At 37.3% G+C, this 15,218-nt stretch overlaps 1 protein-coding gene across 1 annotated transcript in view; it reads right to left on the minus strand.

The window, feature by feature from the left end:
* Positions 1 to 5,928: 5,928 nt before the first annotated feature.
* The window catches only part of LOC108713502 (5-hydroxytryptamine receptor 3A), a 38,703-nt gene continuing 29,413 nt past the window's right edge, over positions 5,929 to 15,218 (minus strand). The window contains exons 5-10 of the mRNA XM_041591033.1: positions 14,543 to 14,652; positions 12,007 to 12,179; positions 10,452 to 10,609; positions 7,664 to 7,871; positions 6,323 to 6,523; positions 5,929 to 6,233 (exon numbers count right to left, since the gene is read on the minus strand). Coding sequence (XP_041446967.1) covers positions 5,935 to 6,233; positions 6,323 to 6,523; positions 7,664 to 7,871; positions 10,452 to 10,609; positions 12,007 to 12,179; positions 14,543 to 14,652 — 1,149 coding nt within the window. The 3' untranslated portion in view covers positions 5,929 to 5,934. The remainder of the gene's footprint in view (positions 6,234 to 6,322; positions 6,524 to 7,663; positions 7,872 to 10,451; positions 10,610 to 12,006; positions 12,180 to 14,542; positions 14,653 to 15,218) is intronic.

Raw genomic sequence — 15,218 nt, forward strand, 5'->3', positions numbered from 1 at the left:
TTATTTACTATATTCTTTTTTTACAAGAATTTTTTACAGAAATGACAAGAATTAAATGCAGGCGTGCAAATGTATCAAAATACTGAATAGATGAAACATAATTGCACTGCAGAAGTGCACACTATATTAATAAGTTCACTGCACCATAGTTAGCCTGCATGCATATACAGAGTATTACTGAGTAGCTGCACTATAGTAGTAATGATAAACAGCAGTACCTACAATATTACTATACAAAATTTCTGCAACCAAACAGCAATGCTGAACTGCATAAGTGCACACAGTACTAAACTGCTGAGAAAATGCTGAGAAAATACAACAGATTAATGATTAAATGCAGAGATGTACATAATATTAGTGTACCTTGTAGCTTCACCATAGAGGTGCACTATGTAAAAACAACCTTGTAACAATGATAGTAGTATGGATGACATTATCCATATAGTAACATAGTAAGTTAGGTTGAAAAAATACACAAGTTCAACTTTTTAACCTGCCTAACTGCTAGTTGATCCTGAGGAAGGCAAAAAAAAAACCCATCTGAAGCCTCAGAGGGTGAAAAATTCCTTCCTAACTCCAAAATGGCAATCTGAATAGTACCTGGACCTACTTGTACTATGACCTATCTTCCATAACCCTTTATTCCTTCACTTGCTAAAAAGCCATCCAACCCCTATATAATGTATCAGCCTGTACAACTGATTCAGCAAGAGAATTCCACATCTTCACAGCTCTCACTGTAAAAAATCCCTTTCAAACCTGGCGATGGTGACCTTGCATCAGCTGGAAAGACCTACTGGTTAATAAAGCATTAGAGAGATTATTATATGATCTTCTTATATATTTATACATTGTTATCATATCACACCTTAAGCGCCTCTTCTCCAGCATGAACATCCCCAATTTGGCCAGTCTTTCCTCATAGCTAAGATTTTCCATACCTTTTACCAGATTAGTTGCCCTTCTCTGGACCCTCTCTAATACAATAATGTCCTGTTTGAGTGATGGAGACCAAAACTGTACGGCATATTCTAGATGGGGCCTTACTAGTGCTCTATAAAGTGGAAGAATGACCCCTTCCTGCCATGAATCAATGCCCCTTTTAATACAGCTCAAAACTTTTTTTTGCCCTTGATGCTGCTGACTGGCATTGCTTGCAACAACCAAGTTTATCATCATCTACAAGGACTCCAAGGTCCTTTTCCATTATGGATTTTCCATTATGGATATACTTAGCTGCAACATTAATGAACTATAAACAGCAATGTGTGCAAAGTAACTGCAATAATGATAATAACTGCAGAATTGACAGTATCAATATACTGAGTTTTTACAATGCTAATAAATGATAACATGCAATATGCAGAGAACTTCTTAGTAACTGCTACATTGACAGTTCTGAATATCTATAATTCTGATAACTTCAACACGCAAAGTATTACTTAGTAACTGCAGAATTGACAGTATCAATATACTGTATACGTATCTGCCTTGCTGATAAACTGTAAATGTCCAGAGTATTACTTAATAACTGCAACGATAAACTGCAGGATTGAACACAGTATGAATATAATGAGCAGCTGTAACCCTGAAGTACTGCAAAGTGCAGAAGACTACTGAGTAACTAGCATAGTAACAATGATAAAATGCAGAAGTGAACACAGTATCTATATACTGAGTAAATATAATGCTAATGAACCGCAAAGGTGCACTGAGTATTACTGAGCAACAACAACACAGAAGGAATTATAAATTGCAGAAGTGAACATTGTATCAATGTATTGAGCAGATGCAATGCTCATGGAAGCATAGTGCATAGTGTAAATGCAACAAAATAGCAATGATCAGTTGCAGAGGCGCACACAAAGATAAATGTTATGAAGCTGCAGCATAATCATGATTAACTAAAGAGGCGTACACAGTATAACGTACAGTGAAGCTGCAATTTAGATAAACTGTTAAGGTGTGCAGGGTATACCAAATAATTATAACATAGTAGCAAGGATAATGTTACGTGTGCATATGGTATAGTATATGCTGAGTAGCTGCAACATCAATAGATTGCAGAGATGCACACAGTGTTAATGCTGAATGGCAGTGACTTCAGATTATAATTCCTTTTTAGTGGTGTTGAAGTTTTACAATAAATCATAGTAAATAGACATAATACGCCTTCAACAGCACTGCACAGTAATACAGCAAAGGTGCTTGTACAAATTAGTTGGAGTGTTGGCTGTGAAGCGACAGGAGTCCTGCATTCATTACCTTTCATGCCACAAAGGTTTAAGCCACAGAACCTTGCAAGCTGCAGGTGAATTCAGTCTTAAAGGAATAGTTCTGTGTGAAAATAAAAACTGTGTAAATAGATAGGCTGTGCAAAATAAAAAATTTCTAATATAGTTAGTTAGCCAAAAATTTCATATATAAAGGCTGGAGTGAACAGATGTCTAATAAAACAGCCAGAATCCAACTTCCTGCTTTTCAGCTCTCTTACTCTGAGTTAGTCAGCGACTTTAAGGGGGGCCACATGGTACATTTCTGTTCAGTGAGTTTGTAACTGATCCTCAGCATTCAGCTCAGATTCAAAAGCAATAGATATGACCCATGTGGCCCCCCTCAAGTCTCTGATTGGTTACTGCCTGGTAACCAGGGTAACCAGTCAGTGTAAACCAAGAGAGCTGAAAAGCAGGAAGTAGTGTTCTGACTGACATGTTATATATAAAATCACACCAGCCTTTATACATTACATTTTTGGCTAACTAACTATATTAGAATTTTTTTTTATTTTGCACAGCCTATCTATTTACCCAGTTTTTATTTTCACACTGTACAATTCCTTTAATAGGATACTAATTAGGTTGCACCAGTCTCTTATGGGCAAAGGGCAGAAAGAGAACTTACCTTATTTCCAAGTCTTGCCTTATTTCAACCATTAAACTTACTGAAAGGTTTGGCAACTTCCTTTAAGGATTACTGTTTCAAGGATCTAGTCAAATGTCCAGATACTAGCCACAATTCCACCTCAAAGAGCATCTGGAAGTAGCCAACAAACCGATGCACTTCCAAATTAGTGCACACTCCGTCAGACATCAGACATCGGTGAATATTAAAAAGCAACTTTAATTTCCGAACAACCCTCCTAACGCCTTTCGTGTGATCCCTCGCGTACTCATAGGCTTAAGTATGTATTACAAAAGACTTCATTAAAAAGCATTGGGAGCTAGTGTCACAACTGAAGTATTCCCTCCCACTATTAACCCTGTTAGAAACAATAGTGCATCCACTAAATGTACTATTATAAAAGTTCACAACATCATCATTCAAAGTAACAAACAAAGAAGCAAACATGTAACATCAGCTAACATTTATAATTACCAAGTTTTATTAGAAAAAATAGCTGACTATCATACCCAAGTAAATACAGCCTTTCCTTCTCCTTTAAAGATTTTCTGAATCATTCCCTTTCTGAATTAAATAAGTCTATTTTGCAAAATGAGACAGAAGAGGTGGAAAAGACTTGAACATTATTTTTTAAAAAAACTGTGTCATTTCCCCTTTGAACCTTTGGAAAAGTCAGTCACCCAGCACTTATCTTTCAAGGCATTGTTCCTCACTGCAATCACATCAGCCAAGTGGATGACTGAGCTTCAGGCCTTGTTGTTTAAGGAGCCCTACATTAGATCTTTTCAGGACTATGCTCTTCTGAGGACAACTCCTCACTTCAGATCAAATGTGGCATCTTGGTCTAATATAAATCAGATCTGTCTGCTTACTTTTCTACCAGTTCCCTCTACTCCGGAGGAAGTTCATTTACATTCTCTGGTTGTTGGATTGATTCTCTAAGAATATATCAACAGAACATGTTTTTGGCAGAACAAAGGGAAAGCAGCTTCAAAATGTTCTCTGGCCAGATGGCCAGTCACTATTCAAAATTGTTACATTGCAGATGACTGTTCACCTCTAATATTTGTCAGAGCACATATTACCCCTGTTATTGCTACATCCTTGGGGGAAAAAAAATCTTGTTCCGAAGGATCAGATATGTAGAGATGTTTATAACCTTCACACATTTTCAAACCATTATAAACTAATCTTTGAGGCTTCCAGGGGAGGCAGCTTTTGGTAGAACCATTTTGCAGTCGGTGAGGAACAGCTCCTGATTTCCGCTTCTCCTGCTATGTCCCATACGTGTGCTGCAATTAGATACTAAGGAAATTTCACTTACTGTAATTTCTCTTTCCTTTTTAGTCCAATTGTTAGCAATTTATTTTGACCCTATACATTCAGTCTTGGTGTGTTTATTACTTTTGAAAGAACGTGAAAGAAGGGTAAGTGAAATTTCAACTGTTTTTACATATAGGCTCTCAAAGCCACCCCCCAAAAGTTTCTGCCCAGGCACAGGCCCTTAGCATATATATGATTTAAACACAGCCTTATTGTTTATTTCAGAAATGATCACACTTTTGCTACACAAAGCTATTATACATAATATTACCAAATAGGCAACACAAACATTAGGAAACACAAATTAAAGGTGAAACATTTTAGAAAGTGAAGAAGAAAGGCTCTAATAATATAGAAATTCAGGTATTGTTTTATTATAAACAAAACCCATGAATATCCTGTAAATGATATCCTTACAAAGAGTGCTTATTAAGGTCAGGTCTTCTGCCTTGTGCCTTTATATGTTCATGGAAATCTTCGATAACTCATAATATCTTTATATATTACAGCTTGGGGTATATTATTCATAATATAGACTACAGTCTGGGTATTTCTCAGTGTACTATACCATATCCTATAATATAATATCCTCATAAATGGTCCATATTGATGACACAACTTGCTATTTACTTGAACCTGACAGATTAATCAAATTATCAATCCATTTTTAATGATTATTATTGGACATGAATATGATCCGTTTCTTTAGAAATTTAATCTGAACAAAGCGATGATCCATTTTTTAATTTGTTTGCTTCTCTAACAGCTTCATACAGTCCTCAATAAATATACAGCCAGGCTAAACACAGTAAGTTGTGTGATAAAATGCCTTAATATCAAACAAGTGCAAATAAATGACATTACATCAAGATTCCGAAGGAATTGATCACCATTTTAACGGGTCAATGTCCTTTTAAAAATACAATTTCTCTGGATGGCCAATAAAATAAAACAATTACTACTAATTAAACAAAGAGACCAATTATGATATAAAAGTTTATCCCAAGTATAAAAAGTATCATGAATTACATAGTGTCCTTTGAGAGGAAAGGGAAAAAATATATATCCAGGCTATTAGTAGTAGTAGGGGGCTTATTTGTCATAATTATTTAACCATGAGAGCAAAAAAAGATGGCTGAAGTACAAACCATGTTCAGAAGATATCACAATAAAATATGAAACATGGTCTCACATACATCCGCAAATAGCTTTACTCTTTCTCTCAGGAGAATATTTTCTGTCAGGCTTTCTGTAAGACCTCTTGCCTCTTTAAGCTTTCAAAAATGAATGATCAGATAGAAAAAGTTTGCTGGGAGAAATAGGATACAATTAATACATTTATATGTAGGATACTTGCTCAATACCGTGCCATTAATATATATATTGAATTTACTGACTACTTTTCTGATGGCAGCAATAGCATATACTGCATCTACCATTTGGAAATAGGATGATTCCTGCATCCTCTCCATGCCCTTTCAGAAATAACAGTTATCAGTCTCTAGTAACAGAGTAAATATTTAGGCTCATGGTAGCAAAAATTAGCCTTTTACATGGTGTTAAAATTTAACTCTTTACATCCCATACATAAGGCAAAATCCCATACATAAGGCAAAATCACACAAATTCAGAAATAAACAATGCTTGGAAAAAAAATCCCTGAATGCCATTTGATTTTAATGCAAAATAGTGACAGCACACTCATTTTGTTTATACATATATAGTTTCTGTTGCCCAGACAATAATAAGAATAGAGAATATTATGATGACAATAATTAAATGACAAATTAGAATCAGCCTATCCACAACAAGAGCAGCCAGGTACCACTCTGATTTGGCATCCTGCTTGTTCTTGGACAAATTCAGGTCTTTGTGTATCTTCAGAACCGCAGACAACAATCTTTTTAAAAAACTCACTTCTAGAGTTACTTTAATCTCTTTGTCCGAGTCTTCCGTTTTCTTTTGAAGCTCCATGTCAGGCTGGTTATCTGTGTTCATAACATTCGGATCTGACAGAGATATAACTAGTATAAACAAAGGGCCATATATTGAGTGTATTCTTTCACTCTGCCAAGATCATATCTCTCTTCATACTCACCTGTGTCTATTGAGACTACAAGATCTTTCTCATCTTTGTACAATTTAAAAAGCAGGACACGCGATAAACATTTTAGGATCCAAGTCTTTACCCAGTTAGGGACATTTGGCCGCGTGTCTGACAATGCCATCATGTAGTTGGTTAAAATGGAACCAATTATGCTGAACACCATAACAGACAGACAGACAACGCAGAATATACCTGTGTCAACAAACATACATCTAATTAGTATGCAATGGATTAAGAATGGTTTAATGCTTAAAAAATGTGTGAGCAAAACAGAAAAATGGTGAAACAGACAATGAAATATGAAGAGATATAAAATGTATACAGGCTGCCTTAAAAACAGTAAGACAGTAAGAAGAAGAACTGTTTCAAGAAAGCGGCCAGGCACAGAAGGGTAGGATAAAGTAAGGTCAGGTGATAAGGGGAGTAGGTAATTGAAGGGCATGAACTTTACAATGTTTACTTTACCATGTTTTCATTAAAGAACACTGATTCTTGACAAGTTTTCAGTTGGAGTCGTTTAATGATCTCAATAAGGTACAAGACCTTATTTGATAGAAAATAGCTTTAGGATGTGCACACTATACTTCCAATGTCACATTCTCAAAAAAAAAACAAACAGAAAATGCACTCCTATAAGGTGCAGGACACTATAAAAGCCACATTTTAGGAGCCATTGTAAAATTCAGTAAGAACTTTAAAACATCTGTCATAGAGGGACCGCTGTGCTACCTGCCAACACCCAAGGTGTGGGTCCAGCTGGGTAACTTTGCCTCAAGCAACCTATTGGTTTGTACTGTTTTGGCTGGAACTTGATTTTAATCTTTAGGCCATAGATTGTGCCCATAGCTGATTATGCTGTTGCCTGGGACTTCCTTGACACCCCCATTATTTATTGTATTTATTTGTAAATTATTTTTGTGTATCAGAATCCCTCACTATAGCACATGCCAAATATTCCAATTACAATTCCATTTGTCACTGAGAATTTTATATGACATATATTATATAACATATATAATGAAATGTTGATTGACATACAAACCACATTTATTAAGAACCAGATGAACTCTATAGGGGTCACTTAACCATGAGTGCATTGAGCAAAGTGCAAATTTGAGCACAATCACCATGTTTTTTCTCCCAATTCAGTGTTCTTCCCCCCAAAATTCAAGCTTCATTGCGATCACAAGGGGACAAAGAGGTCATTCATTTTGATCTGCTCATATCAAAACCAGTTTTTTGGAGTATTCATAATTTTTATGATTTGATATGATAAATATGATGGAACAATAATGACATAGGACATAAGGTGATTTCAGTCATGTTACTCACCTAAAATTGGGGGGCTGTCAGAACTAGGCACCATACCATTTAAGATCAGCAAGAGCACAGAGAACCCCAGAATTAAAGTTATTTTGAATCCGAGCCTTTCTCCAGAGCCCACCGGTATGAACATACTGGCAATATCCAGGAGAACCATGAAACAAGCTGGTATGATGATATTAATCACATAAACAACAGGGGCCCGTTTAATTGTTATCTAGGAAGAGGAAAAGTCAAAAGATATTAAGACTAGTGATGGGCAAATTTATACCAGGCATGGATTTCCAGGCGAATTTCCGCATTTCTGCATCTGTCAATTGTTTCACGAAACTGCTGCAAAAATAATACGCCGAAAAAATTAATTAATTTGAATTAAAAAAGAACAAAGCCTAATTTGCATACGGCGCCAAGTTAAAGTACAATGGACGTATATGTAGCAGCAAATACATTACACTACACAAGCCTGGGAAAGCTTCATAAAATAAAATAGAGTTGTTATTTTGCCCTACACATGTGCCCACTGTATAGTTTAGGTGCCATATGTTAGGAAATGTAGAGGGGAAGGAGGGTACCCCAAAAGAAAATTTACAATCTTTTTCAGCCTATCACCCTTAAAAAAGTAAAAGACGCCAGTGTTTTTTGGGACTTAGAAAAAATGTTATCTTTTTTTGAAGCAAGCCCTATCTACTCTATTGCACATTGCCTGGTCTGAGGTGGCGAAGGCAAGTCTGGCACAAGAGGTAATGTTCAGTAAAATGCGCAAGTTAGTGAATTAGCACAGTTACGTCCCTTCGCCATAGCGCAACTTCGTCTGGGGTAAGGGTGTGAAGTAGCACTAGAGTAGGTCCCATCACGCTGGCGAATTTTCGCTAGCATTAGTCACTTCGCCCTTTAGTAAATTTGCCCCATAAGGTACAAATATTCAAACTATGGGCATTCTGGATAACAGGTCCCATACCTGTACAATGAAAGGCTTTTTGATTACTCTATTTATTACTGAGAGAATTGGATCTGGTGATGCAGTGAATACTTTAGCACTTTGATCACACCAATACTCAATCAAAGTGCATAATCAAAAAGCCTTGCATTGCAGTAATAAACCTCCTTAATGTTCAATATGGTGCACTGTCAGGGAGACCGGCACTCCACCAATAAACTGGAAAGAAAAAGCAACCAGCACACAAGGGTAATACCAAGCGGCCTACTGCATTTATTGTGTCAAATGCAACATTTCGTGTATAGCTGATGAATAAATACACCCCAGAAATGTTGTATTTGACACAATAAATGCTGAAGATTTTCCGTTTTTTTAACTGAATAAGCCTAAAGGGAACTGAACCCTCATGAAAAGTTTTAAGGCCCTCAAAACTGTCCCCCAAATGATGATTCCAATAAACCATTTCCATACTGTTACTGTATCCTTTCTTTTTCACCTCTGCTCACTCCTCTATTTCTGATTTTGAAATCAAGCAACACAGGTCACACAATTTATCATCTTCAAGGGGCTGGGTTTCTTAAATAAAGGTGCCTTGTGGTTCAAAGTACACATTTTGTGTCTATATAAATTGCACTAGCAACTAATATAAATTGAGGTGCAATGTGGCATGCTATATGTCCTGTTTTTAACACCTGATTATTTGTTAATACCTAAGACTTCCTCTTACAATTAAAAGACAGAGGGAGGTGGTATCTCTGTGGTTCTGTCCCTGACTAAATGAGAGAGCGTGAGAACTATGCAAAGTTGCTGGCATGCCTGAATCATTCATTCAACCATCTGATAGCCAGCTGGCACAGCACCTGAAAGTTGCAATGGAAAACCCCATATTACAAAGAAAAATGGAGACCCAAAATATACAGAGGACAAGGATGAGGAAGAATGAGAATAAAAATGGGAAAAGAAGGTAACACATTAAAAACTGAAAGAAAAGAACCAGGAAAGAGGGGAGCAAGACAAGCAGAAAAGTAGAAGTTTAATGTAAGGCTACATAAGAACTTGGGGTTTCTTTCTACATAAATATAGGGTTTGTTAATATAGACCTTTTCATGAGGTTCTCACTGTTTTATATGTGCAAAGTTACACAAAGTCTAAATGATAGGCTGTATAGTTTAAATCAATATATTTAACCAGAAGATTGCCAGGTGAAGGGAGGGTACTATGCACTCTCTAGAAAAACCATAAGTAAGCATACGTTTTCCATTCGATTCCATTAATGGAAAGTAAAATACATCTCTTGGCACATAAATAAGATATTCTTAGCTGCCTGGAGTGTTACCTTATGAAACCCTGATGTTGACACCATTCTTCCCCAAATGCCACATATCATTCCATATTCATCCAGTGTTGTATTTAAATCTGTAACCTTAGCTGTTAGTAACTAGATCAGTTATCCCCAACCAGCGGCTTGTGAGCAGCATGTTGCTCGCCTACTTCTTAGATGCTGCTCCCAGTGGCCTCAAAGCAGGTGCTTATTTATGAACTGTTGGCTTGGAGGCAAGTTTTGGTTGCATAAAAACCAGGTGTACTGCCAAACAGAGACTCCCATATGCTGTCCACAATTGAATGTGGCTCACAGTGAAAAAAGGTTGGAGACCTGCAGAAGTTATACTGTTAACCATGGTTAATTGTTAGGTTAATAGTGCTCTTTGAGATCTAACATGGACACAAACCTGAAAGAATTTGCTGTAAAACAGCAATTTCCTATAGTACTCACATTATTTAAAATGTTAGTTGTATTTTGTTGCCTATAAATATGCTTATGTTTGTATGTAATATGTATTGTTTTTCATACCCCCTTACCATATAAGAAACTTTGCTATATACGTCCCCATAAATTAAGTCATGTTCTATCACGTCGACATTCAACAAAGTCCAGTCTCCTTTGCCAGCAAAAGCGATCAAGGAGTTTGCATTGACATCAGAGGAATTGAATTTTGGATGCATGACAACATCTTTCACTGAAAAACAAAACAAAAACAAATTTCTCATGACATGAAAAAAATCATTAAGTGAAAAAAATGTTGTTTCTGTCAAGTCCCTGAAACTATGGTTATTATAGGCCTGCTTGTGTGTAAGGCAACATCCAGTTAGATCTATGGTATTCATGAGACCCTATGTGTCTTCATCAGAACAGGTTTTATAAACATCAATTTTCTGTTAAGTATGAACAAAAACAACCATTTTCTTTGAATTTGCCAAGTTATCTTTTCCTAGGAATGTATGTGGATCAAATCATGTCTGAACACTTCTCACTTACTACAATGGAAACTACAGTCAAGTATTATATCTTTAAAGCGATAGGAAGAACAGTTTTCTGCAATAATTGTGGTCTTTTCCATTCTAGTCAATGGGAAGTGACCACAACTTCATTTCTCAAGAATAACTGTATCCTGCAGATAAAATGTTCAGAAATCCATTCTACAGTTTATTCGGATTGCCCCTTTTTTTAATCTCAGGTCCACATTAAATTATTAGAAAACATGGGTTTTAAAAGATTATACTCAAAATCTGGAGTTATGTAATATTTTTATTGGCAACATCTAACTAGCAGAACTGCTACAGCTTAAAGGAATTGTTCAGTATAAAAATAAAAACTGGATACATGGATAGGCAGTGCAAAATATTGTAATGTCTAAAGGCTGGAGTGACTGGATGTCTAACATAACAGAACACTACTTCCTGCTTTTCAGCTCTCTTGGTTTCCACTGACTGGTTACCCTGATAACCAAGCAGTAATCAGTGACTTGAGGGAGGGCCACATGGGTCATAACTGTTGCTTTAGAATCTGAGCTGAAAGCTGAGGATCAATTGCAAACTCACTGAACAGTTATGTCCCATGTAGTCCCCCTTCAAGTCGCTGACTAACTCAGAGTAAGAGAGCTGAAAAGCAAGAAGTTGGATTCTGTTATCAGGCACGGATTTGTGGAAAGGCCACCAAGGCCCTGGCCTAGGGCGGCAACCACACACACACATTGGTTTCGAAACACTGAGGATGCACAGGAGATACAATAGTTTTTTAAACTTCCTGTGCGCCAATCCCCATTGCTCCAAATAAAGGGGAGGGAATGAGGGTGACAAACGACAGGAGGCCTAGGGGAGCACATTATGTAAATCCGGCCCTGTCTGTTATGTTAGACATCCAGTCACTCCAGCCTTTATAGATTCAATTTTTGCTATAAATAACTATATTAGAACAATTTTTAATTTTGCAAAGACTATTTATCCAGTTTTTATTTTTACACTGTACTGTTCCTTTAACAACATTTAAATGGATTAGGGTGAGTTCCAAATAAAGAAGAAAGTTCTAAAACAGTTAAAGGATGTAGATGGAATTTGTTGTCAGGTTGTTACGTACCGGTGTAAATGTAAGAACCCACGGTCAGGTAACAAGTCTGTGTGTCAAATGGGAACTTGTAGATATTAACGTTGCAGGAACTGATGATCCTTAAAGGCTTGGATAAAGTGATTTTACCATCATATTGTATAGTGCAGTAAGGAATCATTGGGGATTTATCATCTACTTCTGTTCTGTATAATAAAACATATATTGTTTCACAGAGGTTATTTTAGAAACTTTTAGTGGGGCATCACCAGTTTAAAAGGCCTGGTGGCAAGAATATTGTTTAAATACAAGTACAGCAACTCTGGGTACCACTTACATCCACATGCTTGGAAAATGTTTAATTAGGATGGTGCCTGGGCTAAAGAGAGACTTGTAAATATGTATTTTATGGTCTTAAAGCAAAACCATATAATAGTCCATATAAACAGCACTCTCCAAGTTTACCCATAAAATTCACATACATTTTTATTCATAAAGTGCTTATAGATTCACACCATTTTTCTTACTCAAAGGGGAACTCCAGCTTCCAAACCAAAATTTGATAAAGAGGCCCACATAACACAGAAACCCCTAAAATATCCACCATAGTTACCCGTTTCTTCAAAAAGTATAAATAAATGCTATTTTCTATGCTGAAATCCAACAGCCTGGCTGTTGATACAAAGTAGTAGTCAGCCAGCTCAGAAAAGTAGTCAGATCAGCAGCAGAGCAAGGGGATAGGCTTAGGGAACTGTCAGAAACCATCACAAAATCATCAAAAGTCTTCATATTTTTTAAATGATGTATATTGCAAAGTTGCTTGAAATTATGTTTACTTTTCAAAAAGTGTATAATAAAAGTCCTTTTCAAATTAGGCATGAAATCCAATTTCTACATTTTATTAAACTAATTTAAAAATATCAGTTGTCAATCAAATATTGCCTACCCCTCCTCTATGCCTTGGGCCTAGAAGCGGGCAGACAATTACTTTCACTTTCCATTCAGCACTTCCTAGATATCACTGTTCTCCCCACATTCCCCTGTTCTCTTCACCGTTGAATTGTGTAGTCAGGGCATGAGGATGGACATCCATTCTGGTGCACAAACAAGTTTCTGAGATGATGCAAGACTTGCCTTAAAGGGGAAGGAAACCTAGTTGGCGCAAAAACCCTCCCCCCCTCCCTTGTGTTGCCCACCCTCCCTCCTCCCCCCTGGCCTACCCGTCCCGCTGGGCAAATGCCCCTATCTTGTTACTTACCCTTCTGCGCAGGTCCAGTCCAGGGAGTTCACAGACGACATCTTCTTCCACGCGATCTTCTTCCTGCTTTGAACGGCGCATTTCGCTGGTACGATCTACTGCGCATGCGCCAAAAGTACTTTGTGACTTTTGGTGCATGCGCAGTAGATCCATACCGGCGAAATGCTCCTACTGCGCATGTGCCAAAACGCCGTTCAAAGCAGGAAGAAGATCGCGTGGAAGAAGATGTCGTCTGTGAACTCCCTAGACTGGACCTGCGCAGAAGGGTAAGTAACAAGTTAAGGGCATTTAGGGTGGGCAACACATGGGAGGGGGGGAGGGTTTTTGCGCCAACTAGGTTTCCTTCCCCTTTAATAACAGTGACCATCATTAAGTAAGAAAAATGGTGTGCAACTAACAATTGTGATGAATCTATATGCAGTTTACGAATAAAAATTGATGTGAACTTTATGTGTAAACTTGGAAAGTACTGTTGATATGGGCTACTATATGGTTTTGCTTTAAGACCTTACATTACATATTTACAAGAATATTGTTTGCCTGCTTGTTTGTTTATGAAAAAATTGCACTTATATACGGTATATTTATATCTCTGGAGTGAGGAGGTTGTTCAACCAAGTGATTCGTTTCTAGTGAGCTTCACAGAAGAACAGCCTGCTAAGTCAGTGCATTTATTTTTTATAAAATAGGCACCCTCTAATAACAGAAAAGCACACTGACCTGCAAGCTACATTTTCACCAAACAGATTTAAAAGTAAGGTAAAAGTTTACCTGTCAAAGTGAAATGTTGAAAGTGTATATGAAAGAGCGACATTGACTGGTCTTTGAGGTGCAGCTATCACTATAATAGTGGGGTGAAAACATGGTGCTTTGCTGATCACCATATAATGTGGATACAAGCCAAAACAGTTAATACAGCATTAGTGATGGACGAATTTGCGAATTCGCGAAACGGCGCCGGGGTCTCGTTTTTGACGCCGGCGCCCTTTTTTTGACGCTGGCGCCCGTTTTTGACGCCGGCACCCATTTTTTCGGACGCCGGCGAATTTTTGCTGCAATTTTCGCTGGCGTTTCGCGAATCTATTCGCTGGTGGCGAATCGCGCAAATTCGCCGCGAATTCGCGCCTGCCGAATAAATTTGCCCATCACTATAAAGCATACATGCATCACTAGGATTTGAAGCATCCATGAAATGATTAGCCACTATACACAACAAATTTTTAAGCCAACATTTTCATGCAATCATAGCATTCCTTAATCTCCAAGCAGTACCGCAGTAGGACACAACACACTATGTTATATCAGTCTCACATTTCATAAATGTATAGGTCTGGTTTCCAAAGTGATTCTCCCAGAGTGTTAAATTCCTTCATGTCACAGAAGTCATTTGGGTTCCAGGATATGTATTCATTGGTCCATTCCTAGAATAAAAGTAATTTCTTATCATCTTTATCGTACATAGGGGTATATTTATCAAAGAGTGAAGTTAGAGATCACCACAGTCCACTAGTGTGATATTCCACCACTTTTCATTCATTTCTATGGGATTCTTAAAAAAGAGTATTTATCAATGGGTGAAAGTGAAAGTTCACGCTTTGATAAATACGTCTGCAAAAACCCCGTAGAAATGAATGGAGAGTGATGGAAATTCACACTAGTGGACTGTGGTGATCATTAACTTCACTCTTTGATAAATATACCCGTTAGTGTCTACTTATTACACTTGTTTGTCCTAAATAAGAATCATTTTTATTCCAATTTTATTCCCTCACATGCCTTATATAAAATATAAAATTGTATGTACTTTAAAATGTATCATGTAGTAAATGGCAGTACCAGGCCAAAAGTTAAAGGAACCAAGGCCCACACACTTCCCGATTGTGGCATCTGCTTAATAAATTCCCCCACATTCTCCAATGTGCAATTACAGAGGGGCCGGAAGTTGGGGTAGGCACTAGGCAGTCCTAGCTCACCACCACCATTGCAC

Source organism: Xenopus laevis, chromosome 4L (assembly GCF_017654675.1).
Source record: "Xenopus laevis strain J_2021 chromosome 4L, Xenopus_laevis_v10.1, whole genome shotgun sequence".
Taxonomy (NCBI): Eukaryota; Metazoa; Chordata; class Amphibia; order Anura; family Pipidae; genus Xenopus; species Xenopus laevis.